The following is a 27,935-nucleotide window of genomic DNA, read 5'->3' as shown; positions in this document are numbered from 1 at the left end:
GTGAAAAGAAATGCAAATGACCCAAGGGAAATACAATTACAGCGATAAATGCAAACTTACTATTATGTGGTGATTTGTTTACTCAGAGTAGTTTGCATTTTTTTTAACAGCAAATGATGTCCTATTTGTTTCAAAATTCCTGCCACACGGGAGGAATTTCTATAAATCCTATTTGTTCTTTGTTTCCTGTCCAGTGTCACACTATACTCAGCAGTTTTGGGGATTTTTTTGGTAAGGCAGTGCTTATCAAACTTAAAGCAAGAAGCATTTCTTACAGACTTGGAACATTTTACATATTACACTGCTTCATCCTCTCCCTTTTTTCAGCTCTATGTACAAATGAAGACAACCAGGTTATCTCTTGAGCTGTCTGGAGAGGAGAAGGAAGCAATGCACTGCTTCCCTTAAAAATTGCTTTTACAGAGAGGCGGAATTGTGAAAAGCTGTCACAGGCTATAGTTACCAACAGGACTGCATGTTATCAGTGGCATTAATCTTTTAAAAAAGAATGTGGGACAGAAGGAAGCCTGGTTGCAGGTTGCTCATACAAATAAAGGAGAACATTGGAAAGTGGTGCAAGCTAAGCAGTGAGAGGAAATTCTGACTGGTACTGTGGTGATTGCAGATTATCAAAGATGAACAAGAAAGGAATGAGGAGCAGATGGAAAAGGGAGGATAAAGCAGAGAGCAAATGTAGGTAGTGTAAAAATAAAGAATTTATCACTGTGAGGCAACTAAATGTACATGTCTAAGACCCATCTACATATTAGTTTTTCATGCAGGAAATTAGATTGAGTTGCTATTGGGATGAGCTTGAAACTGTGAAACTCCAAACACAGTAGCCATAATCAATACTTACATTAATTCTCTGCTCAGTTTTTTATTTGAGAATCTGTGTGACAGTATATATCTGCAATTACAATGCTTATAAATAATTTGAAAAATTCCATTTTACTGCATGAAGAAAAGCAGAAAATAGTAGTATGACAATGGAAACCACGCTTGAGCAATCTCTGATTTTTAGAGTAATATTTTAATGATCTTTTAATTCTAATAACTTATGGTTATATTTAATTCTAATAGCTTATGGTTTAATATTTATAGATTTTAAAAATCTTAACGAAATTTTTTAAAAGCTTTTTAAGATTTTTTCATCTTGTTCCCTCCCCAACAGATGAACCATTTGCAGAGAAGACAAACACCTTGTTTAAGAAAATTACTTTGATAAATTTAATTGCCTATTTAAAGGAAAAGTTTTCCTGGCTTTTTATTGCTTAATTTGCCCAGTTTGTAGGTCAAGGCTTGAATTTTAGTTTGAAAATTTTCTGAAGGACAGTTATTGTTTGGAGTTTACATATGAAATGTCTAATTGAAGAGCAAAAACTTGTAGTTATTTAGCAACTACAGCAACGTAAAAAAATTCCAAATTAAATTTAGCAGCACTTAAACAGAGTGTAGTGGTCCTGGCTGGAATATGGTCAGGGCAACACCTCCATAAGATCTCAGTTGCCTTATCCAAAAGACAGCAGCAGCTTTGCAAGCAGACTGCTTCTTCCTTAAAACACTAAAAATGGAGAGGTTTTCTTTGCCCTGTGTAATAATGATCTCACTCTTTTCTCCCTTCTTCAATGGCACAAGAGCATAATGAGTACACATGATGTGTAGATGTACAAGGCAGAGAATTCTGGCAATGCCTGTATAGTAAGAATTACCTTCTATTCAGTGTATAATTTGAAAATGGGGGTTTTATCTATTTTTGAAATTATAATAACTTAAAAATAATATAAATAGTAACAATAAAATAGAAAAAGATAGATTAGGTGTTTAAACAAAAAAAATGTTACTTCTAATGCAGCAGTAATCTCATGAAGTGTAATGACATTGTATGTAATTGGTGATATTTTTACAAACTTTGCAATGGTCCCTATAAACATACTTCTTTTATCTCATTTTTTTATACTGGATTTGTGTAAACGTGTAGAATAAAATCATTCCAGCGTTGATAGTGTAGCATGAACATTATGTTTTGTGTAGTGATATTGCCAAGTTTGTAAATGATTACTTTGAATTCTACGACGTGTGAAGCAAAAAGGGGTGAATGTCAACTGGCTGATTAAAGGTAGACCAGTCATGATGCTTCCATGGAATTAAATGTACTAATCAGATTCTGAGCTTAGGAGACAATAATAGAAAAAGAAGTGGATCAAGACAGTGAGCACTGCCTCCTCTTTTATTTTTAATTTTCATTGACAAAGCTGACATTTTTTTAATGCCTGGGTAAGTTTAGTTGTTATTTTCATTATCTGCTTTAGCTGTAAAGAGTTAAATAACTAGTAGTCCTCTACTGCCTGAGTGATTTGAAGGATATGTGTATACAGCATAGCATTGCTGACTGTGGTTGACAATACAGAAGTAGGTAAGTCCAAGGCAAAAAAAAATTTGAACTTGTTATCCTATTAAGCCTTAGCAAGGCAGACAGCCCATCCTTCATGAGCTTAGAAAAGCAAACTATTCACATAGTAGTAAGCAACTGTCTGAGGAAACACTGGATGTGGCACTTAGTGCCATAGTCTAGTAACCACAGTGGTAGTGGCTCAGGGGTTGGACTTGATGATCTCAGATGTCCTTTCCAACCTGGCTGATTCTATGATTTTATGAAAATGAATATTGGTTCATAGTAACGGTAAGTATAAGTGTCTTTTTTTTTTTTAAATAAGACCCTGTAAGGTAGTATTGTTAATTGTTATAACTAATCATAACTACTATAAAACATGATAATTCTTCAGATTTTTTGCACAGAAAATAAGAATATTTTCCTAAATGAAAGATTTTTAAGATGTATATTTACTTCCTGAGACTTTATCTTGTTGTATTAGCATATCGGAACTTCTGAAAATATATTTTTAGAGCATTTGATGAAGAAAAAGAATTATTTTATGCAGTATAAAAGAGACGATGCACAGTAAACTATGTTCTTTATTTACAAATATGTTTTTACTTACGTGATAATAAATACATGAACATTGATTGCAGTGAACTGATACTACTGGAAAAATCTTATCAGTAAATTGAAATATTCATTATATAGTACTTCTATGAAAATCATCACAGAATCCTGTATGGACAGCACAGAGGCTACTTCCTAGTTTGCTGCAGTGGAAAGCAGAGCATATTTTTAAATGACGGGAAGAATGAGAAATGTTGATGCAGAAATTAAATATCTTCAAAATCTGAAATAAATGCATATCCTTATTAGTACATTATTTTGTCTTTTATGGTGCAAAAGCTCAAAATAATTAACCAAATGCAAGATTACTTAGTAAGTAGGCAGAAGCTTTATAAGAAATTAGTTTTATATACGATTTTGCAGAATTTAGGAGATGAAACCTATGACTTGACTTCTCCCTAAAAAGACAGAAATACTTCTGTATATACAGCCAGTGATGGCTGAACTATTTTTCACTACAACTTTGCTGCACTTGCATTCTCAGTATGCGTTTAAAATAATATTGAAGACATTTTACTGACTGCTACCGTAGTAGTGCACCCTGCCTCAGGGAGACAGCTTTAACATAATGGCAAGAATAGTATATCTAGTATTTCTTTTCAAAAGACTGGTCAAAATCTGTTTTAACGCTTTGTCTGATGTCACTTGATGCTTATAGAAAAGTCAAAAATAATGCAAAATCTGATTACATGGGGTTTGGATTTCCTAAATATGCTGTTTTATGGCTTATATGATGTGTTCTTAGTTGCTTAGATAGTAACATTCCTTGAGAATCAGAACTGCAGAAATATTGAGTGGTGTTTCATATCTTTTCATGATCTGAAAAAGGAAGATCCTGATTCAGTGTGCTCATTAAAGGTCCCGCAGCACATTTCATGAAAGACGGTTGTTTCTGTTCAACAGGTTCTACCTGCTGCAGATTGATCCCACTAATGCATGCTTTTCTAAGTGTTTCATTTGGATGCGCTGTCCTCAGAGCAAAATGGATACTGCCAAATATCTATTGAGTTTCATTTGAATGGAAGCTGATTCTTAACAGTCATAATGAATATTTTTATTAATTTTGTAAAATGCTTTAGGATATTGTTACAGACCCTGTAAGTGACTGCCTGCCACTTTTTTCTAGACATTTTGTAGACACCTTTTCTGAAGACCCATCTTTTCAGACATTTTGATAACGTATCCTGTATGTGTTTGACATGAAATACATTTTTGGGCAACAGTACTGCAAAAATGGGTGTTCAGAAATTATTCAAATAACATACTAGTGGAAATTATAAAAAGGCAAAACAGAAGGTACTTCAGTAAGAGATACTTCAGTGAGGCAAGTGTTGTGCAAACCCCCAACAGCAAGTAAGGAGTAGAAGAATACTGAGAAATAGAGAGATGCAATGGAAGTAAATTAGTAAATTCAGTATTGTTAAGGTCATCTAGGTAATGGGGAAAAAGAGTAGGATTCTATATCCAGAGGAAGGAAACAGAAGGGTTTGATGTGGCTGAAAACCAGAAGGAAGGAGCAGTAAAAGGTTCTTGTTTCAGAAAGGCTTGGTTTGGGATGCTGTAACATCATTCTTCTACAGTACTGGATTCAGTGGAGAAGTGTTCAGTGAACTACCACTGAATATATTTATAGCCATGCCTTATATAGCATAGGATACTGAAATTCTAGGAAGGGAAATTGATATTATCCTGAAAGAACTTCAAATATTTTGCAAATGTATTGTGTCATCACACCCTGCCTTTTCAACATTAGTAAATCAATTCACCATGTTTTCCTTTTTTTTTTGTCTTTTCTGCCTATCTCATCTTTATGTATAAGTTCACTGAACATGCTTGTTTAGAATATTTAAGAACAAATGTTTTCACATTAAATCTCCATTATATAAATATGTAAATATAAAATAATTTCCATATTTTCAGTTTTACTTTACTTTTACTTTTTGCCTTTATTATCAGAGAGTTTGTCATCACCTACATTATCCTGAAAGAAATAGTATTAAAGATGTCATTCACAGTACAAATTAACCCATTCTAGGCAGAGCTTTAACTGTATTTATAGTGTAATATAAATATAGACTTGTTTATAATGTGATTGTTTACTCAAAATTAGATGTTGTTTTTCTGAGCTCACCCAAGTGCTGCTGTTTGTAGTAAGGATAACCTATCACGTAGAGCACTATGTCACTGGACATTGGCTTCCATCCAGTGAGCTGCTGAGTGCCTCTATTCCCAGCTAAGCTGGTTAGACTAATGTTCATGTCACATCCAGCAGTGGACAAAACAGTCCCTAATGCAGGTCTGACCCTGTAGTTCTAATGCATACAACTAATCCTTACTCAGGTCAAGAGGTCTACTCATGTGACTGGGATTGAAGATGATGAAATTCCTAATTCTGTCATCACACCTCAGTTGCAGGACTAATAACTCAAGAATAGACAAAGGCAATGCATGGATGAGTGAAAAGCAAAGAACTGGTGCCTCTTCTGCTGTGGTAGACTTCAGAGGACAAAGGATAAAGTAACATATGGAAATGAAGTTTGGAAAGCAAAATTTATCTTTTCAATAGTCACTTGGAATTTAAGATACCACCACTTTTAACACACTGAAGATACAATAAAAATAATATATAAATAATAGAATTAGCATCTGAGCTGATAAGAGCTAATCACAAATGAACAGTGCAAACAATCATTATAATTTTGATCTACTTAAAACCAATTACGGAAGTCACTAAAAAATAAAAAAAATTTAAAAAATACCCCAATCATCCTTTTAACCTATACCTTTAGTCTCACCCTTGACAACATAACAAAATCTCTAATCCTACCTCTATAAACAGCTCTGACCTTTGGCTATACCTACTGATGGTTTCACAACAACTTGCTCAGACTTTTAAATTTTAGAAGGTATTAGATCACTTCCCAAAATCCTGTCATGCAGAGAGGCAACACAATCTACCTTCAGAACATCCTGAGTATCCCATGCCACTAAATGCTATTTGAGTAGCAGTAAAACTACTGATCATCTCAGACCTAGAATTTCTTCTCCAAAGTCATACGATGTTTTACCATTACAGGGAAAGGAAAAAGGGAAGAGGAAGGGATTGAGTGTGTTGCATCTTTCTTAAGTTGCACTGAGAGAAGTCCTAGAAGTAAAAATATTTTCTCAGTTGCAAATTAATGAGATATAGCTGAAACCTCAACTATCCCAATCACATGATGGTTCTGTGTTAGGCTGTTGTTCCTAATGTCATCAATCTGCAGATCTTACATATGACACCTCTAAATACAAGGTTGATACTCCTGGCATACTTGCATATGTAACTCTTTAAGAAAATATGGATTTATTTGTCTGGAACTGATAGGCAGTGCCTCATATTCAAAACTATAGCTAAGTATCAGTGCCAGCTCTTGCCTCTATATCCTTTAAAGCCTTGTATTTGACTTTAAGTTCATTCTTCCTGCTGAGAACAGAGCTCAGCTGGCAGGTTTAGCTGTCTGTCAAGCTCTGACTGAAGACTCCTGGAAAAAAGAGGTACAGCTTCATCCTGAAAACTGGCAATGTAAACATTCCAAAGTGTCTGTTGTGAAATAAGTACAAGACTTCCTCAGTCTCCCTAGAGTGTCTTCCAGAAAGACAGAAGAGAATGCCTGCATCCAGCTAATGAGAATAAGAACGCTGGCGTATTTAGTCATGTGGCCTCACACAAAATTAAATTTTTTCAGAAGTAGAAGTCAATGACTCTGTTGAAAGTATTACTTCCCAGCTGTTTGGCTAGCTATGTATCACTGTATACAGTGACATGTAACGTGAGTGTTATAATGTCAGTATAATTATTTAAAATGCTTTATCCTAATACTCATAACAAAATTTAGACATCCTCATTATACCAGCTAGCTTTGTAGCCTAAAAAATTTATCCATGCTCTTTCCAAAATGGTGTGGTTTATGTTCTGATAAACATCTAAAGATGCTTATGACTAATAACACTTGCAACCAGTTGATATTTTCCCAACATAACTCTACTGATTTTCAAGACCATACCAATGATGTATTAGCAGTTCAAATACTTCCTGTTTCAAAGAATGTGAATTATGTTTTCCAAGCTAATTTTGAATAGAATGCAAAATATTTTTATTAAGTAAACAGAACCAAATTCTCACACATTGGCTTACTTTCAAAAGTGAACCAGTTTCATTATATTTCAACACTGTAAAAAAAATAATAAAGCTGTACAGTAGTAAGTTCAAGCTATTCTGCTCATTCAGTATAAATTTAAGGTCTCACCTGAGTGAGAGATAATCTTAAGTGATCAGCTGCAAGAAAATGACTGACTAGCTATACATGGATGCAAAGCTCAGCTCCTGTGTAACAGTTTTGGTTCAAGGGGCAATCCAAACTATGAGACTCAGGTTGGTCTTGGTTTGCTCTACGTACAGCTCAATAATGCAATTAGTCCTAGGAGAGGACATTTATTCTCTTACATTAAGTCTGACATTTTTTCAAGAGAAGAAAACAATTATTAACAAGTATATCATTATGTATATAAATTGAATAGAATTTTAAATGAATGTTTAAAACAATGTATTAATCTCTAAAAATATGAATCAGATAAAATCATAGACTGTAAAAGGTCAGCCACTGCTCAAATCTTCCACAGACTTTAAAGAGTATCAGTTCAGGCCCCAGAGCTGACGCCATTAGTATTGATTTTAAGCTATTATTTGGAAACTATCAAAATTTCTTTCTAAATACCAAGTGAAGAAATAGATGCATTAGTTCCTATTCTAGAACTTTTATATTTTTTATTATAACCAGTCCTTACATGGGAAAAAAGTCAATTTAGAAAGGCTGAGTTAGCAAAATTATTTCAGAGAAACTTTCTCTTTATCCGATGTTTTCCTTCCCACACAGAAAAGTGGAACACAGTTGCCTTCGGTTCTTAGAAATGAGTAGAAAAAGAAGAAAAAGCTACAAGGGCAGAAAGAGCTCTGATTCCAGAGAATGTAAGTTTACAGAAATACTTAATTTGAAGTAAAATCATCAGAATCACATGTGGCTATTCTTCATTTACTTATCAAGATAGAAACACGTTTGTGCCCAAAGCTGTTTGTCAGATTGGAAATATTTACACTCCAGTGTGGCTACATATAGTTAACATTTTGGTGAGGCTTATTGTTTTGTTTTTGTTAAGCTGCTAGCGTAGCTATTTCTGGCAAAGGCTTTCCAAATATATTGTTAATGTTTAATTGCCTCAAAATTTCATCATTCTTGGTGTTATGTTCTCCAAGTTGTCGTAGTTTAATAGTTTGTTCTAATCCTGTTTAGGTAGATGTCACTGTAAACAGTTAACCTCTAATGCACATGACCTATTCTAAAAAAAGCCCAAGCAAGACAATTTTATGTCATTGTATGAATGCCATGAAATCTTGCCTAGTACAGCCAGAAAACATCATTTTCTTCTGCTTCCAACAGGAAGCTGTCGTTCACACCTCCTGGCAATGTGCCACTGATCTGCAGTGTGATTGTGATAATATTAATTAATCCCTTTGTTTGCTCATGTGTAGAAGGATTATAAAAGTCACATTCTATAGAATTTACCCTAAACTGCAAGCAGGCAGTAGGATATTGATTCTCCCAGAGTGTTCACAGGAAATGAGTTAATAATGGCAGGAGTAATAAAATTTAAAAATATAGCTCTTACTACATACAAATAGAATATTTTATCCCCTAACAACTGTAAAACTTGATTTAAAAAAAAAACCAAACCTGCTGATATATTGATTTTCTCAAATCAGATTTAATTAACATGGCCCAACCTGTTTAATCTGATTTCACGTTACTTATCAAGTAATTGAGACAAAACAAGTTAATATTGAAATTTTAAAATAATGTTGTGTAAAATACACTACACCTTAGAAATAAAATAGGTGTTTTCTATGAAAAGTAACTCAAAGTTAATCACACATTTATGATACTGCTGACCAAATCATGGAAAAAATGGTTTCTTCTTTTCTTTTGCTTTAAATTAGATGAACAGTTGTCATCCATGTGTAAATGCCAGCAAAGTGTAGGGAGCCTTGAAAATAAAGCAGATGAGACTCTAGCTCACTTTGCAGAGCCGCTGGATGTAAAGATTACTGGAGAAGATGGAAAAGATCATGAAAACAAGAATCAGAGTAGCTCAGAAGCTTCTGAAGATAGAGATCTTGATAACATATCAGACAGTGAAAAAGAAGGAAAGAAGGAAAAGAACTGCCCTCTTAAAATGCTTTCTCCTCAACAAGATGAAATCCTAGCTACAGTAACTTTTGGTGAATCAGATGGCTCAGCCAAAGGAAAAATTACACTATGGGGCAAGCCAGACTCTTCAGAGTCCATTAGCTTGACCACTGGAAAAATTTCTGCAGAAGTAAAATATGGCTCTTTTAATTTGAAAGCAGAAATTAAGAATGTTTCTTTGACTGATTCGGGAACAAATATTGTGGCTGAAAAAAAGAAAAGTTCAAAGAACAAGAAACATTGTCATGAAAGACAATACCAGAAAAGTCAATGTTCAAAATGTTCAAAGTACCAGTGTCCTTCAACTTACCATTCAGGAGAAGACATTGGGAAATACAGGGGATCCTTTAAACATAAAATTCAAACTGCCATCAGCGGAAGTGCCTCCTTGGAAATGAACATTGAAGCAAAAGAAATTCAAGTGCAATATACTAGCGGAAAGAAAAATCTGAAGGTTAACATCAAAGCTGGTGAGCAGGCACAGAGCAAAGCATCCAGCAAGGAACATGAAGATACATACTGGAGCGAAACAGATTATTCTGTAACAGAGGCACCGTGTAATACAGATTGTGAGTCATCTTTTAGCTTTCATGAAAAAGCAGATTATGCATTCCCAGATGGATGTACACTTCTCCCTCCACCTAAAGAATTTGCTGACTGTGACAAAATGCATCTGGATACAATTGCAGAGGGGGTGTCTTTGTACCCTGTTAATAGCAGAAAGGACTCTGACAGCCTCACTACAGCCTTGAGTATTTGGGAGAAAGAAAATTTTTTCTGTAAACTTAACAAAGAGGACTATGAAGACCACACCAATGAAAAGGAAGATTTTTCAAAAAACAAAATAATTTTGTCAAAAATAAATAATACAAATTGTCTTGTAGCTATTAATAATTTGTATAACCCAAACAACGGGAAGGAGTGTATAAGTAAGAACGATGTATTAGGTCAAGAAAGAAATAACTGTGACAAACACAGAGACACAGGGCAAAAAACAGCGAGAAGTAAGTCTTTCCCAGACACTACCTTCAACGTACCATCACCAGTTTACCCTAGAAGGGATTCTAGCTTTTATTCATTGCCATCCTTAAAAGTATTGCATAAGGAGACCAGAGCAGGGGATGTCTGTAACAGGAACTCACATATTCTTACCAAATATACAGAACTTTCTAAATGTCCTGACTTGACCTCCTCACTGACAGAGCTTTGCAAGTGCCCTGACTTGACTTCTCCACTGAGAAATTTGAGAAGTCTTAAGTCTTCATATCGGTATGCTTTCACATCATTTGATCATAATGCTACCATTTATCCATCTGAGCCTGAAGAAAGTCTAGATGGCACTTATTTGCTGAATGACTATGCAGACTGTGCAGGGCAAGGTGAAGAAACAGAAGAAACATTAATGGAGAGTCTTCATTCCAGCGGTACTATAAATGACAAAAAGGAAAATGGGTGTGAAGAGCCTCTGAGAAATCTGGCCATGTGGAAGGAAGACTCTGAGTCCACTGAAGAAGCTTTAGACAAAGGGACACCAGAGTACAACTATATAGAAGAGCATGTGGAATGGCAGAACAAAGCTCAGCTGGTACAGGTCAGTCCACATTCTAGAAGCTCTGCAGATGAATTCATTAATGACAAGGAGAGTACTAATGATGCATCTACAGAAAACATCCCAAAACAACTTTCAGCCTTAGGGCTAAATCTTCACCCACCCTCTGCAGAGTCTGAGGTAACAAATAACAGAAGAGGATCAGTACCAACTGACTCTCCAGTGATAAATGCAGAACTAGATAGAAGACTGATCCGAGATGATACTACATTGACACCTGAATATTTTGGCTCTGCAGTAAGAAAAGAGTCTAACCTATCCTGCAGTACACCAGAAAAATCTTTGCTGTCATCGTTGTGGTTAGATCCCAAGGAGCAAGACATAAATAAAGAATCAGAAAGCTTTTCTGAGATACAAGACCTATCTGGGAATATCCTTGTTGAATCTGATTGCCATGATTCAGCAGAGGCTTCCATATTATCTACATCTTCAGCATGTACAGAAAAGAAAGAGAATTCCACAGAACATTCAGATGTTAAGGAGAGGTCAGAGAACTTTTGCAGTAAACAGTCAAGTGATGATACCTTAAGGAGAGAGCCTGGAGCACATCAACAACCTCACTTAGACAAATCCAACTCTGAAGAAATTGACAAAGGTTTTGAAATTAAAGAAGATTATTATGAGAATGCAGATATCCCCCTATCATCAGTAAAGCAGATTAGTCAGAAAGGTAGGTGTTACAAGACTTTTGAAGGTAATATCACTTACACACCTTTTGCATAAGAGCTTTTGTGACATCTGTGTTTTTTTTGAAAATATATGTCTATTTAAAGTTTACAGTGATATTGGTATGGTATGATATGTTTGGTCATGTGGCTGTAATGTGCAGTTAATGTGTTAAGGATCCTAGGAGCCATCTTGTAGAACCAAGTAACCTAAATAAAATGAAAAAATTGAAAAGTTTAATCAGCTTTGATCAAGGAATAGGTTTCCTACATCAGACACTCTGCCCATCCTATACATGTATTGAGAGAAGCAAACACTGCTGCAGGAATAGTAAAAGCAGTCCCATGTGGCATGAACTCAGAGCTCTAGTCAGTGTTAAAACCACATAAATCTGGTTTTTGAATCCATGTGATCTAAACAAATATTGAATTCTAAGTACATCTCAGTCTTCATTCTGGATAAACCTTTAAATGCTTTGAAATGATCAGAGGGGATCCTTTAACCTTTCTCCTCTCTTTATATAGTTAAAAAATCTGCCTATGAAAAATACTTATTTTTCAATAGCTAATATTTTACAAAATTACTTGTCTTCCCTTCCATAACCCATCTACCCGTATCCTGGTCATTTAAAATTAGTGTTTTGGATCATAAAACTTTAAAGATATACTGGGACATTGCACACTACAGTGAGTCGTTTTTACATTATGAATAGGTACAACAAATATGTGTGTGTCTGTTTTTGAGATACCACTCCAACCACTTTAATTTTAACTTTTTAATATTAATCAGGTTATATGCAAATATACCTCAGATTGTCCTGTCCAGAAGAGAATGTTTCCAGCAGATTTGGACATTAGGAAGTTTAAACTGTTGAAAAATATATATTTTCTCATTATGGGAAAATTTCATAAAGAACCTTAGTTTAAACCATCAGAAGCTTTTTAAAAATCTTTTTAGTTCACCATATCTGCAAAAAATACTGGTATGACTTCCATGGTTGTCTTGTTTGGCAATGATAATGGAAATTTTAAAACTACCTGAAGTTTATATAAACTAAATAGATATGCTATATAGCTATATATTGCTATATAGATTATCTCAATATCAATATATAAAATAAATAGATAATTTATTAAATGGAAATCTCTATAGAACAAGGTATAGAATGAAGACACCAAAGGAAATATATATGCCAAAAACCTTGATGTTATACATTAGACCTTAACAGTTGAACACACAACACAGAAGTGAGATGCAGCTATTTCTTGCATTTTTATTTTATTCTCTCCTCTTCTCTTTTGACCCTTACTAAGAATTATCAACTTGTGCCTAGTCTGTAACTTTGGCCCTGTTTTGGTCTATAGTTGTATTTTAATTTTCCTTCTGTGTTATTCCTAGCAACACTGTGGAGGTCTTACCTTAAATGAATAAATGTGTATATCTAGGAGGCAATATAAGCATTTAAAGTTTTAAAACTCTTTAATATGAATCAAAATCCACTTGTAGGTTGGGAATAACAGTCTACTTTGTCAAAACAAGGGGAACAACGGGCAGTGTGGGACTTCCTGAGTTTAGTAATCCAGTGGAACAGAAAAGGAAATGTGGCATTTTTCAGCAAAGAGTGAGAATATCTAGAACAGAGGAGAAAAACAGATGCAACTGTGGTAAACTGGATGGGGGGGAGAAGCCCTGGCAATCTAGAAGTCTGCTGGTGTTGTGGGGACTTCACTGTTAGCAGGAAAGGATTCCTGCAAAAGGCACTACAAGGGCACTACAAGAGATAGGCTTTCTAACTCTCAGCAACGCTCTGGAAATAGTGCCCTTGAATGCCCTGTCTCTGCTCCGTGGATCTCTCAGGGAGATCTACTGAAGCCAGACAGAGGCTATAGAGCTGTGAGAGCACAGACATAACCCTACAGGGAGCATGTTGAGGCTGGGCTCACTTTCTCCCTGCCTGCCCTTGCCGGTGGCTACAGTTGCATTTCCAGAACAGAATATAACTCAAAGTCTGTTTTCCAAATGTTTTTTTAGCTGAAATAGTAATAAAATAAAATAAATTTATTCTGTTTTACCTAGGAAGAAACCTAAAATAGAAAGGTATATCGTCGTCTTATCTTAATGTGTGTCTTGCAAGATTATTAGTGTTCAAATAGGATTATGTATATATCTACATAATGACCACTTCAAAAATGCATGAGCACTTTAAATAAAATTCATGGGCAATTTACATGTTCTTGCATTAAAATAATGACATACAAATGGCTAGGTACGTATTTAACTACAGATGGTTGTACTTTTCTCTACATGAACATCTCAGTGTAAAATATATACTTTATTAATATTTTCAGTATTTTTAGGTATTTTCATTTATATGTTTGGTTAGATTACTCTTCTATTTAACATGTGGAAATATTAAACAGTATAATTGCTTATACAAGTTGTCTTACACATTCCTCACAAATTATATCTGGTTATAATTTAGACTTGAAATCAGAAATGAATAAAACCAGAAAGCTACCTTTGAAGAAGGACACCAGAGCAAGTGACAGTTCCCAGGAAGATGCAATAGACCAGTGGGCCAGAAGACGGAAACAGTTCAAAGACAGCAAAAAATGCAGTTCAACTGGAGGAAGCTCCATAAACAGCACAATTACTGAGGGATCAAGTGAGTACTTGAGTCTTACAATTGTGATCTTTCCCCTTTGTGTGATTGGCACTCTGACTGGGTTTTCTGAGGAAACTGATCTCCAGTTCACAACCTGAGTGCCTGCCTTAGTCATAATCATGACCAAACATATTTTATTCAATTGAACTATTCCTTATAGGAAGTTAGTATCCTTTCTCCTTGGATAAGTGAGCAATATGACTGAAAAAAAAAGTTGATTAAGCCAGACATGTTCATATGCAATTAAGACAAACTCTAGGCACACGCAGGTAATCATATGGCAGCCGGTTTGAGATTATAACAAAAATCATAATCCTGATGCCTACTTATGTCAAAGCCATGCTGAGCTGGAGTGTGCTTTCCTCCCTAAGGAAGCCACCTGCTCCAACTTTTATCTTGGGCTTGTTGCCTAGATTGTCCTTTAGTGTGCCTGTGCTGACTGAAACAGTTAGACTGTTAGACTGTCTCATTAAGAAATCCGTCACATCACTGCAAACTTGAGCCTGTACCAAATTCATCAGATCAGGTTTCATGGGAAGGAATTTTAAAGATGAACTGCTTAATGAATTTACATTTCATGCAGATGGGATCACCAAGCAAGGATTGCAGAGTCTAGGAGAGAACGTATGTGTTACTTCTTACTTGATACTGCCTTGCCTCCTGTTTTGCTATTTTAGTAATTTGAGAAATACTTTGCACAGATGAAGAAATGTGCAGTTCTCTGTGGAAATATTTGGTGCTATAACAGTTACATATGGTTTAGGAAGTTTTATTTGTAGATACATAACCTCCTTTTTGAAGAATGTAAACCTATAGAAGACTATCAACTATAAGACTTCAGTGCAGGTCAAACAGACAATAAACTGTAAATATGTTCTATCCCTGTCCCAAAGAGGTAAGTCGTGCATCAGCAGGGCCTCAGTTCACTGCCTAAACAGAGATGTCAGTTGCCAGCTGGGATACCAAGAGAGACCTGAGATAAGTGAACTGCAGGGAACATGTCTTTTGAAGCAATAACTGGATGGCAAGCAAGATACCCTAAAGCATCTAATGTGGTACCTACCAGTGTTCGGGAAACTGAGCCATTGCCTAACTTTTTAATGCCAGTTAACAAACTTGCAGAGATGAATGACGTTTCACACAGAAATAAAAAAAACCCTCTTTATTGGTAGCAGTTTTCATTCTTTGCCCCTAAAACAGATTCACGTCCGTGGTAATTATTTAGGAAGTTTCCATGTCAAACCACCCGAGCTCAAGAAATCTATCAGGAGATAGTCACACCATGATAAACTGTTCATTGATTTCAACAGTTATTTCTTTGAATATAAAGCTGAAATATAAATTTTATTAGGTCAAGCACATATTTGTTTAATAGAAAAAGTATATATATAGAAAAGAACAAATTGCAAGAGCTAGAATTGCATTCCTTGAGATAAAGTTTTTGGTAGGACATGGTGTGAACTCAAAATGATCTCCAGAACAGGCAATTTTTCCACAAATTGTCATATCTAATCATTTTGGATGGTATGCTACAGACCTGACACTTCTTTGTGTCTAGGCTGTTTCCTGATGTTTGCAGACTTCAGACAACCTGACTAATATTTAGAAGCAGCAGCTCCTTATATGCTTGCTTCCAGCAGCTGGGAAGTGTGGTTGTTTATGACACACAGACTGTTATCTGTTCTGAAAATGCAAGGAGAGGAGAGAAGAAATGTCTTGGCATAACTCCATGCTGCCAGTGTGGCAGTATGTATTTCTGTAGTTTTGCATATTTGTCACTTTTTAAGCTCTACTACAATTAAAAAAACCCAATATTAAACTGGCAAAATACTGGGCTATACTGAATTGCTTGGTGCTAGTCTAGGTTTTATTAATTTATGCATTCAGACTAGCAAGCTAAAATGTGCTTCAAACATATCAGCATAGTAATGTGGTTGTTTTGTTTTTTTTTTTTACTTGCTAGTAGCTTTTTATACAATTAATCATGCCATCTCATACTTTCTGCATAATAAGGGAGAAGCCAGTGGGTGTGAAGTATTTGTCTACATAAATATAGTTGAGCAAAATGTCTATGTCAAAAGGCTACTTAGATATATTCAGGAAGTAACTTCCCAAACAAAATAAAGGTTAATTTTTATCTTTTCTCGTTTGAAACTGGAAACTAGTCCAAATAATTGTGACTTCTAATACAGAGTAAACAAAGCAAGCAAACCCTTTCTCCAACTGCATTAAATCTAGCTGCATTTTACTAGGCATTTAGTACTTAAAGGAACATGATAGGTTTTTTCCTCTCAGACAATTTATATTTTCAATCTATCTGTTATCGTAGTGTCTGATGATATATACTTTCATGTGACTTTCACCATCCAATTTTAGCTTTGAAGTTCCAGCTCCTGATCTGCTTGGGATGTTGACATGCACAGCCTTTTCCTTCATAGTCCAACTGCTGTTTATAACCTGTCACACAGACAGCTGCCTGTCATCCTATTGCCTTTTAAACCTGAAAATTTCTGGGTTTACCCTCAGCAGAGAGCTAGAGCTCCATCTCCATGGGGACTCAGTGCAAGACATTTTGAATGTAAATTGATATAAAATATAAACCTGAAAATCCTTGGGGTAACACATAGAGCATCATACCCTGAGATCAGCTCATTTGTTTAGAGCATGGTGCTAATTTGATGATCATTGTGCGTCTCTTCCAACTCAAAATATTCTGTGAAATGCTGTGAAATATCCAGAAGTCTAGGACATGCCAGAAGTTCTATGTTAAAAAAAAAAAACACCAACAACTATTATTTCCTCACCCTACTTTTAACAAAACTACACATCTGGAAGACGTAAGATTAAGAAAACAGCAAATATGGTCGCCACTACCCATGTCATGTCAGATGCTTTTCAACTTCTCTTTTGTCTTCCCAAATGCACTGAACTTGTACTAAATTTCTAGAGGACTTGTTTGGTTTCCTGATCAAATGGGCCCCAAAGGAAAGCTTAAGAATTAGCTAAAGCCAGACTTCTCATAAAGACATACAGCTCCTGTTTTGACCATTAGTATTAGGACTTCTTATTCCAGTTCAATATGCAATAGCATCCAGTATTGTGGTCTTATATTTGGAAATCTTTGCACACTGCCCCTTTAACACCAACAAAATTGAAGAACTCAGTACAGATATTACAAATAGTTCATTAAAAATCCTGTGGCACTTCTTCCATGCTGACTGGCTAGGAATAACTGTCTGTTACTCTTCATACATTTTCTCTACTGATGTAACTTTTACTTGTTTTATTGTCATGACAGTAAATTCAGAGGATGCTCGATCAGTAGATCCAGGACTACATGCTGAAAATGAAGACAGAGGTTTTTATACAGAAAACTTTCATTCTGCATCCTGGGTTTTCAGAGGAGATGATGTCTCTCCGGATAACAGTCCTAGGTGTCTCAGCAAAAGACCTAGACCAGTGGCAAGTAAGTTGGCTAAAGGAACAGGTAATAAATGTCATAGAAATTTATTTATTTTTGGCACTCTGAGGTTTTCTGGGTATCAGCATGTGAGAAAAGATGCTGGATGCTTATGCTGAAGACAGGGAAAAGGCTAATGCAAGACTCTAAAAGATTATTGGAGTAAATAAGTAGTTCTTATTTAGCTATTGTCTTGCAAAATGTCATAATTACTTGACAGAATTGAAACTGGTCAAAGTCATAATTAAGCTTCAAGAGATAATGGTAAAGGCAGGATAATTTCATAACATCTTTAAGCCTGGCAAAATTCTAGAGAGATATTTATGGTCATAAATTATTACAATGATCATAAAATCTCTTCTACATCAAAATTTCAAATACAGTAGATCCAGAAAGGAAAGAATCATTTGCTATGAAGCAAATTCTATTTGTAGTTTAGACCTTGTTGTGCAAAAAGATATAGTGACCAACTTTTTCAGGGAGATCAAGGTTTTCCTTGACTTTTCAAATGTTAAGGTACTGAAAAGTAACACAGTTCAAAGATCTAAGACAAACTGAAACCTCCCTGTAGCTTTCCAGGAGATTGTTTTTTGTTGAAACTCTTAAGAATATGAGAGAAAAAACAAATGTCCTCTATAAATATCCTGATATGAAAAATCTCCTCCCAGAGGAGAGCTCAGAACTTTGGCAAGATAGGTAAAGTCAGACAAATTTAGGATATTTTAGACAAATGTCCTTCTGCTAAATAATTTGCATTTAAAGCAGTTTCTGTCTTCCAAATAGTACACGATTTGAAGACAACACATCCCTCATAAGTTGCTGTTAAATTGGCCTCCATTAAAAAAAAAAAAAAAAGCACAGTAAGGCAGTCAGATAATCAAAACCAGACACTCTGAGAAATCAAATTTACACCAAAGTCCTTCATAAGCACAAGATTTGCTAAAGAGCCAGGCCATTTGAGACACAATAACAATACTAGGCTCTGAAAAAAATGAAATAAGTAGGCAATTAGACCCTGATCTTTCTTTTACTGAAACTCTCTTTAACTGTTTATATCTCTTTAACTGTTAATTTCTGCTGAGTTGAAAGACATTTCAAATGGATACAGCCACTGATGGCAGAAGATGGAGGGGGAAGGTGGAAGGCAGTGGGAGTGGGGAGTGGACAAGGACGGATAATCAAAAGGAAAAGAAACAACTATCCAAAAGATAGAAGCCTTCTGAAACATAAAAAGAATGAAACTACAAGATACAGGTTTAAACTTATTTGAAAATTTAGAGGGTATTTTGTATTTGCAGTGCAGAGGTCTGACACACAGAGCAGGAATATTTTTCTCATCTAGAACACAATCAGTAGAGTGGAATATCTGAGCTCTTCCCCATCTCTTCATTACGAAGTCCAGGCACTTAATTTAAACTGCTGATGAGACCACATTTCATTGGTGCTGTCTGTCGGTGCCCTAATGTGAGTGATATTTGATGAGTCACAGTGTGAAGAGTGGCACTGTCCAAGGACCAGCACTAAACATCTAGGAGTGGTACTGAAAGCACTCCAACAATTCGTAGAAATACTAACTGCCAGTGGCTATAAAAAGTTTTGAGAACAGGCTGCTGCTTGTTAAACTCAACTTGTAGAGAAAATGGATCTCTCTTTTTTCCAATTTTGCAGTTCGAGAAAGAACAGTGAAGATTGCTAAAGGAACTGGTAATTACCCTTGGGGTTTCAGGATCCAGTTCTCAAAACCTATCCTTGTGACTGAAGTTGACACAAGTAAGCTATGTTTGTACTGGTTAATATCTCCTATGACAATGTATAAAAATAAATACATAATATTTAGTCTATTATATATATTATATACAATCATATATCTACATGATATAATATGATCTACTAATACTAATAGTATAGAGCTTCTGGTTTATATTAACATCTAATATATATGCACATGAATAATTTCCATAATTAGTCTGTACAAGGTGTTTAACAGTGTACCCTTGAACTGCTTTGGACAAACTCTCTCAGAACCCTAGTATCTCAGGGGATAAACCAGACTCTACTGCTCTGTCTCCTTCCATGTCAGTTGATACCTTCTCCAAGTGCCTGTATTCAGCCTCCATCCAGATGCAGAGACTAAAACTTTTGTGGGCTGACATCCGTGAATGACAACATGACTTTAAGAATTAAATGGGGGATGCAGAGATGCTCCGAACATTTTCAAAAGTCTTACTGACTGGGGACACTTCTGCTTGGACGGGTTTACATTGAGCCAGCTGTCAGTCATAACAGGTGTGCTGTTAACTTCTTCAGAGTAGTATAATGAGTGTAAGGAACCACAACAGAAACTCCAATCCCAACTGAGTAACAAAAAAGCATCAACAAAGAGTGTAAAAAGAGTACAAGATAATGCCTCTAGAGAGGAATGATGCCATGTCTTCGTAATGGTATTCGCAGTTTCACTCAGGAATGAGATCTTGGGAGTTATCTCTGAAAGGTCTCTGAAATCATTCACTCTGTGTATACTGTCAGCTTAGAAATCTGGCTAAAAAGCTGATTGCATCAGTAACAGCAGTGAGAGTGAGACACAAGCAGTCAAAGTCATTTTACTGCTATCATCTAAAACCTTGGTAAACCCAAATCTAGAGTAGTTTTTGCTCTCTCCATCTCAGGATGGGTACAGTAGAATTAGAGAAGGAGCAGAAGGTACAGGAGACTGTAACAGATTCTTACTACAAAAAGCAGATATAGTGCTAAATGTCATCCCACATGAAGAATGCCTGGCTTCTAGCAAGGCATTTAAGAATAGATTTCTCACTATTACCAGCCCTATGTATTACAATGCCCATCCTCCTGACAACATCAGGAAAGCCTGGGAATTCAGAGGCCTGTGAACTCATTAGTTCCTTACCTAAGTGCAAGTAAAATCACAGGTAATGAATACAACAATAGCTTTGAAGCTTAGTAATTTATCCCTCCTAATCTATTAATTAAAGTTAAGTTTAGCTACTCACATTGTTTATTTGTATGTTGTTTTCAAGTGTAGTTGCTTTAAACCTGCAGGGAAAAAAAAAAAGTGGGTTTTTTTTTCAGACAAAATCTAGTAAAATTGTGGTTTCTCAACATATGACTGATTTCGTTTAAACAGAATAGATATTAGAGAGAAATTCTTTACTGTGAGGGTGGTGAGGCACATGAACCAGAACAGCTGTGGCTGCCCCATCCCTGCACAGATTCAAGGCCCTGCTGGTTGGGGATTTGAGCCACCTGGCCTAGCAAAATGTGACCCTGCCTCTGGTAGGGGGTTGGAACTAGGTGACCTTTATGATCCATTCCAGCCCAAACCATCCTATGATTCTATAATAATTATTTTAATAATATTTTAAAGACCACTCATGATCATAAAATCTGGTATGGGAACCTCAAAGCAAGCACAAATCAAAATTTGCTGACATTTGGGAATTTGCAAATGATTTGTAATCCCTGTGAGGGTGGACCATGGCTTTATTGTGCCTGTTTATTATTATTAAGCTTTTACTAATCTCTTTCCTAAAGTGTCTAAGCATCCTCAGAAATACACTGAAGCATCACATTTACTGCATCATAGGGTACAAAATCTCTTTTTAAAAAGATACATTAAATAGTAAGGACATGGAATAAAATTTTCCAGAAATATTTATCACCTTCCTAATTTGCTTCCATTCCTGGCTGACATGTGTCTGAGAATTATTTTGTGAGTGCATGTACTTTACAATGGTTAACAAATAAATGAAAGGTCATGCATTAACAGTATGATTCAGTCCCTCCTTCACAGACACTTTTTTAACTCATTATGGGTTTTTCCTCCTAAAGACAAAACCCTTGAAAATTCTATGGCCAAATTCAGTTAACCAGCAAAGACAAACATCGGCACAGAAAGTACTCTTTGGAGTTAAATCCAAAGCTCACCAGAATAATAGATCTTTTTTCTACTGGCTTTATTGAGCATTGCACCAGATCTTTCTTTGCACCCTAGGCCAAAACTCTCAGATACTGAAATTATTATTTGCACCTTTAAATCCTAATAGCATTTTTAATTAATTTTCTCGACTGCCAGTGATTATCTAGTGTTACCCCACAATCCAAATCCTGAAGATTCATTTACAGATGACTAACATGTTACTCAGTAAAACTTCTTCCACCTCAAAGATGATATCGTGAAGGCTCTAAAGCATATTCCGGTTGAACAGATGCCTCTTTTGCTAGGAAAGCTTCTCCGCACATCCATGCTTGATATCCTAACTCTAAATAAAATGGAGTTTTTGATAGGTTTGTTTTTGGGTTTTTTGTTATTCCAGATAGTGCAGCTGAAGAAGCAGGGCTTCAGGTTGGGGATATTCTCATAGCAGTGAATGGAACTGATGTCACCAGCATGCCACATTCAGAAGCTGCCAATCTGGCAAGGAAAGGTAATTTTAAGATCACAATAAATTACATGGTCAGGTTTCCTGTTCAATGCTCCAAATACAACCAGAAAAACTGGGTGATGTATGCAACAGAAATCTTGAATATAAGTTTAATGTATTCATATTTAATAGAGTAATTTTGCCTAAGTCACTTTTTTATCTAGGCCTTGTCTTCTAGACACATAAAATTATTTCCCAAAGGGCACATGTGACTGCAGAGACACAATTACATTATTTATGCCTTATACTTCCTCAGGGAGAGACTTTATATCTTCCTTCAGTGCAACCAGTAGTTATTTCTGTGTCTCCAAGACCTGAAGTCTAGTCAGGAGAGCAGAGAGCTCATTTCACGAGGCATCCTTTTACATCACCGCAGAAACAGAGTCAGAGATATTAATCAAGTATATTCTTCCTAGAATTGTGATGATTAAAACCCGAAGATACCTGTGTTTGCATGCTGGAAGTTAATCTGCTGCCATTCCCTTATTTATCTCAGATAAGGTTATGACAAAGGCTCACGGGAAATTCAATAAATTAAAGTGCTTTTACAAGACAGTGACAAATTTAACTTGACACATTCCATGTTCTTTAATTAAAGAGGTGCCATTCACACTATTATATTTAAGAATATGTTGAGTCTTTTAGCAGATAAATCTCTGATTACTGGGTATTTTTAACTCTTCAGAGAACGCCCTCTGGACTAAATCTTGGCACACAGACAGCGTTCTTAAAGTCAGATGTCCCTAAAAAAGAAATCCAGCAAACGCTTTGCAGATGAAAATATGTCATAGTTACATTTCTCAATTCTCTCTCAGGCATTGCTACCTGCTCTGTAATGTCAATATAATCAGAATCTCAGGCCTTCTGGTCAAAATCATAGATGTACTGATAGCTTCACCAAATATTACGATTTTGTATCTCACTGATGATAGTGGTACCATATTTTTGGAAAATCTTGCAACCTATCATCTCTTCCTTATGCTTACCTTTTGCAATTGTTAAGTAGAAGCTTTGGAATAGATTAGCCTCCAACAGCCACCTCCTTCAGAGAGGGGCACAGAAAAGATTAGAAAACTCCAAGGCATGGAAAATAAAGAATCCTCGAGAGCATATGTAAGATGGCAGAGACTGAAGAACATTCCCTAAGGACATTATCAGCAATTTTTACATAAACCTCAATTTATGTGCACCCATTGGAGCAATGAGATTCAATCCCTTCACTTAACTGATGAAATACACAAGCACCCAAAATGCTGCTTGCAAAGGTAGGTCACAATATGTTTTTTTACGAGGAGTCTTCAGATAGCTGGCTCCATTAGTAGCCCTTAACACAATATTATTATCATTCCTGAATATATATTAAAAGAAGGCCATGCATTGCTTGGTTTGATTTGTTTCCTAGGCTGCTCTGCTCTTTGCTGCTTCCAGAAGCTACAGTGGGAGGACAAGGGCATGGGGTAAAATACTGCCTTCCTGCTCCATATACTATATGGGTATTCAAAAATATTAACAGATTGGTTTTGGCCTATGTGTTTGCACTCTTCATGTAATATTTTAGGTCCTGATATCCTGACTATGATTGTGGGATCAGACATCAGCCGTTACCCCAACACCCCCAGACCTACCTGCCGAGGATATCTGCATAAACGAACACAGTCAGCCATTCTGAAGGGCTGGAGAAAGAGATGGTTTGTGCTGAAACACAATGGGTACCTGCACTATTACAAACACAAGAAGGTAAGGAGAGTGGTTGGTGAGGAATCAGGCTGTGTCTTGAACTATGAAGTGCAGCAGCTTTGTACTCACAGGTCATCTTGACTTGTGCTATATACAAGATAATGTCAGCACTACAAGGTTTCGTATGAGATGTTTAAAGGAGGCTTTTTGGGTAGTTCAGCTTTCCTAAGCCTAGTCACAGACAGAGACACTGTCTGGCTTTTATGGATTCTACATTTAATCTCTTTGTTCTGATCTTCAAAAAGCCTTTAGAAGGGATGAGATGAAGTAGCTTCAGATGTGTAAGAGCTCTATGTTCCATATAACATTGTATGTATTTTCTGAAACAGGGGAGACTATGTGATTTCTTTGTGTCAGTGAATAAGTTATAGACCTGCACGTTGGGTTAGCTTGGTTTCTTCAGAGTAGCATTGCTCAGTACTTCATTCTGTCGTGGGAGCAGGGACCTGTATAGTACTTAATAATTCTAAGTATATATAAGACTTTAACTTTATCTAGTTAAACTTAACAGTAAGACATACAAAAAAATGAATATGACAGATGCTTCATGAAGGGAAATATTTCATTTGGCTTTATCCTGAGGCTCCATTTCAACACAGCATAATTTACAACGCTTTGGTTGTATAATGAGTCTTTATGGCCCTAAATCAATGACTTCTTGGTTATCTCAGCTACAGATATTTTAGTATTCTATAAATAAAGTGTGTTTTTATGATGAAGTTATTCATTGAGAAAATTACTCATATACCATCAATTAGATTGATTTCAAAGACTGTCATCTGTTCAGAGCTTTTTGTGGCAAAACATTGTAAAAGCTTGTAAAAAAGATTCAAGGTCATCCACCTAGCATTCATTCTAACCTCATTTCAAGAACAATTAGTGAAGCTGAGAAAAATTGCCTGTGGGGGATTTATCACTAGATGAAGCACATGTAGCTTTCAGGGGATCTCCTAGCTCTAGTAGAAGGGCATCAGTGGAAATATTAGCTGGTTAGAAATAGTTTTGTCTTCAACATACTGTTTGAACACATACCAGTAAAATAAAGCCATGTCCACCCTTAATCAAAAACTACATGAGAATATGAGCATAACGCATGAGCATAATACCACGTCCTTGGCCTGTAATTAGTCTTTGTCTTTGCTAACATGGTCACATACCTTTTGATCAATTCAGCATATAAATGTGTAAGAGCGTTCTTTTGGAAAGAAGTTTTTATTTTATCCTAGTCAGCTACATCATCAGATTCCTGAAATGTGAAAAAAAGATGATGCCATTTAAACACTCTTCAATTAAGTATATCTGAAGACAGTGTTAGATAAATTGGATTGAGGATTAGAAGGTACCCCATAATCTTACATTCACTAATATTTAATTAAATTTTTATTTATTTATTTCCACTAGTGGTTTTCTTTTAGTTAATTTGTTCCTCAATTAGCTTATTTACTGCACTGAGAAAATAAATATTTCAGTCATGCAAACTTTGTGTTTTGATAAGATGGCTCCTTAGCCAAAAGCATGCATTTGTTTTTTTCTTCAAAGAGTAAATAAATTTAAAGCACTGCATAAACATTTTATAGTAATAATGAACCGCTGCTTGTTTTCTTGCATTATCCAACCCTAGTGCTATTCAATCACTTTTTAAATTATTTCATACCATTTTTTTGCCAGCTGCTCTCTCTCTGTTCCTGATCTCCAAATAATAAACTACATGGTGGTAGTGGATGAAGGGTTGAACTTGGTGATCTCAGAGATCTTTTCCAATCCAACCGATTCTATGATTCTATTAAATATTGCAACTATTTTAGCAACAAAAAGCACAAGGGCTTTCTTCACTGCCTCATTTGCTTGCAGAGTGCTCTGGAGAATCCTTTAGTAAGAGAGACAGAATCCACTTAAATATAAATAAAGTTATTTACTACTGTGAGATCCGTTGCCCAAATGAAGTAAGAAGGTGCTCAACTGGATTCACTGACACTTCTTTCTTTTGGTATGATTTTTGTCAGGGTATGAAAAGAAGACTTCTCATTCCACTTTTTCTTCTAAGGTAATTACAAATAATATTTGTAGTTTAATGCAGCCTTTATGTAGCATGCTGATTTAACTGCATGATGAATTTGGAAATTCTTCAAAGGCCTTGACTCACTCAAGAGAAAAAATTTGTCCACTTAACTGATCTACGATATTCTTTGAAACAGTTAATTGAAGGCAAGAGTAATTCAGGGAGACAAAATAAGTTCAGGATAAGCTGCTTATCAGTACAAGAAAAATAACTTCTATTAGCATATTTCCAGTGATGCCAGCAAGGTCACTGGTCAAGGGTTTCCTCTTGTGTCAGAAGACAACTGAGCACTTTATTTATGCCTGAAATGTTATATATAATATTTTGTAGTGAAGAAAGGAAAGGGCATTTCATCTCTACTCTAATCCATATCAACAAACACAGAGAGCCAGATTTCCTCATCATTGCTGTTTGTAACCATAAATTGTCAACCCTGAATTTTCCTTTTCCCACCTACATTAAAAAGGAGATTGATGTTTCTAGAGTTTTTACATGTGACTCACCCATGTATTTGCTGCAGTTTCAGAATCATCTCTAGCCAGTCACACACTGGTAAAGTGACAGCTGTTGCAAGACATGCAGTCACTTTACATGTGTGGTCATTTTCTTCTCCCTCAAACAGATGCTGCCACTGACTGTCCTCGACTCCTCAACCCATATAAGTAACCACAACAACTTTTTCAGCTCAGTGGATGTGGCTATTTTTTCCACCTCCAAGCAGAGAAATTTGACACGTTGGGTTAGAACCTTGTTTTCTCTAAATTACAGAGATCAGCAGAGATATAATGCTTCGTAATATTTTTACCTACACTTAGTAACTGTAGAGTTCCAGTATCTACTCTACCATTCTGATCTCCTATTGTCCAGATCACTGAACCTTCTCAAACATACTATTTCCTTCTTTGTCAACATACCCTGTTTTTCTTCTAAGGGAAAGATATCTGGATATTATGAGGAAACAGACAAGGAATGTACACTAAAATCCTTCCCTAAGGCAATCAAGTTTCCTGTGCTTCAACTTAACACGTTTTTTCACAGAAAGCTGAAAGCGCATCAGCACATCAGCATGGCCTTTCTTTGCAGATAACATCATCTGCTCCTCCTAAAGTACCATTTGCTGCTCATCACAGTAAAGGGGCTGCAACACCACCAGAAAATGCCTGTGGGGAGTCTTCAGCATAGGACAGAGAAACCTTAATCAGTTTTACATGAGACCAGTGATATAGCAAAAGCAATTTGCCCACAGCAGCAGAGCATCATTTCAACATGTTAATTCTCTGAGCTGTCATCAGCAAGTCTATTTCAGAAAACGACAGCTAACTTGAAAACCCTAAAATATGCTTCAGTCTTCAGGATAAAAAATGATGGTTTTCATTCATTAACGAGAAGGAATATAATTTCTGGGACACGGGAACAAATGGGCCATTGATGGGTTTAAAGATAGTGGAGCTTGCACAGCTCTATCGTTAGGACATACCTGCTAGAGAGCTAATATTGTTTTAAGCTCAGTAGGAAAACACAAGAATAAACAAAAAAGCATTATAGTCCAACATGTTTCCCTAAATTCCTCATTACAAATATCCATCATGTAAGGAGTTCAACTAATTAAATAGTGGAATTTACAAAAACACTAAAAGTGCCAGGGAAAGCCAAAATTTCCTAGTTTCAATTAATCATTGCTTTCCGGCTATGTAAGACTGGATAAATAAAAAAAACATAATAAAGTGGTTTTTGGGGGCCATAAAAAGACACAAAAAAGGTAGAGTTGATAAAATTAAAAGAATTAATAAAGTATCATTTTTGTAACAATGCCCTAGCTCGTCTCTCATTTTCATCTTGCTGTGTGTCTAGGAAAGATTTCCAGTCCCTTTGACATAAGAGGACTCTGGTAGAGAGGATAGTGAGACAGATAATTAATCTAGCACCTGAAAAGGAAATGAAGAAATAAATATTATTATGGTTATGGTCTAGGAAAAACTCTACAGAGGCCTATCTGTCTCAAAGCAGGAAAC

General features: G+C 35.9%; 1 protein-coding gene across 2 annotated transcripts in view; it reads left to right on the top strand.

The window, feature by feature from the left end:
- The first annotated feature begins 7,871 nt into the window (after positions 1 to 7,871).
- Positions 7,872 to 27,935, top strand: part of LOC114064134 — a 35,007-nt gene continuing 14,943 nt past the window's right edge. Inside the window, exons 1-7 of one of the 2 annotated variants that reach the window (XM_027896911.1) lie at positions 7,872 to 8,012; positions 9,039 to 11,567; positions 14,046 to 14,228; positions 17,527 to 17,694; positions 19,357 to 19,458; positions 22,020 to 22,130; positions 23,686 to 23,864. In XM_027896911.1, coding sequence (XP_027752712.1) covers positions 7,901 to 8,012; positions 9,039 to 11,567; positions 14,046 to 14,228; positions 17,527 to 17,694; positions 19,357 to 19,458; positions 22,020 to 22,130; positions 23,686 to 23,864 — 3,384 coding nt within the window. In that variant the 5' untranslated portion in view covers positions 7,872 to 7,900. The remainder of the gene's footprint in view (positions 8,013 to 9,038; positions 11,568 to 14,045; positions 14,229 to 17,526; positions 17,695 to 19,356; positions 19,459 to 22,019; positions 22,131 to 23,685; positions 23,865 to 27,935) is intronic. The other variant, XM_027896920.1, reaches the window with a different exon arrangement.

Source organism: Empidonax traillii, unplaced genomic scaffold (genome assembly GCF_003031625.1).
Source record: "Empidonax traillii isolate 1590-97213 ecotype Southwest subspecies unplaced genomic scaffold, ASM303162v1 scaffold18:size2335232, whole genome shotgun sequence".
Classification (NCBI taxonomy): domain Eukaryota; kingdom Metazoa; phylum Chordata; class Aves; order Passeriformes; family Tyrannidae; genus Empidonax; species Empidonax traillii.
Note: the sequence above shows the minus strand (reverse complement) of the source record. Positions and strands in the feature narration are given on the sequence as shown.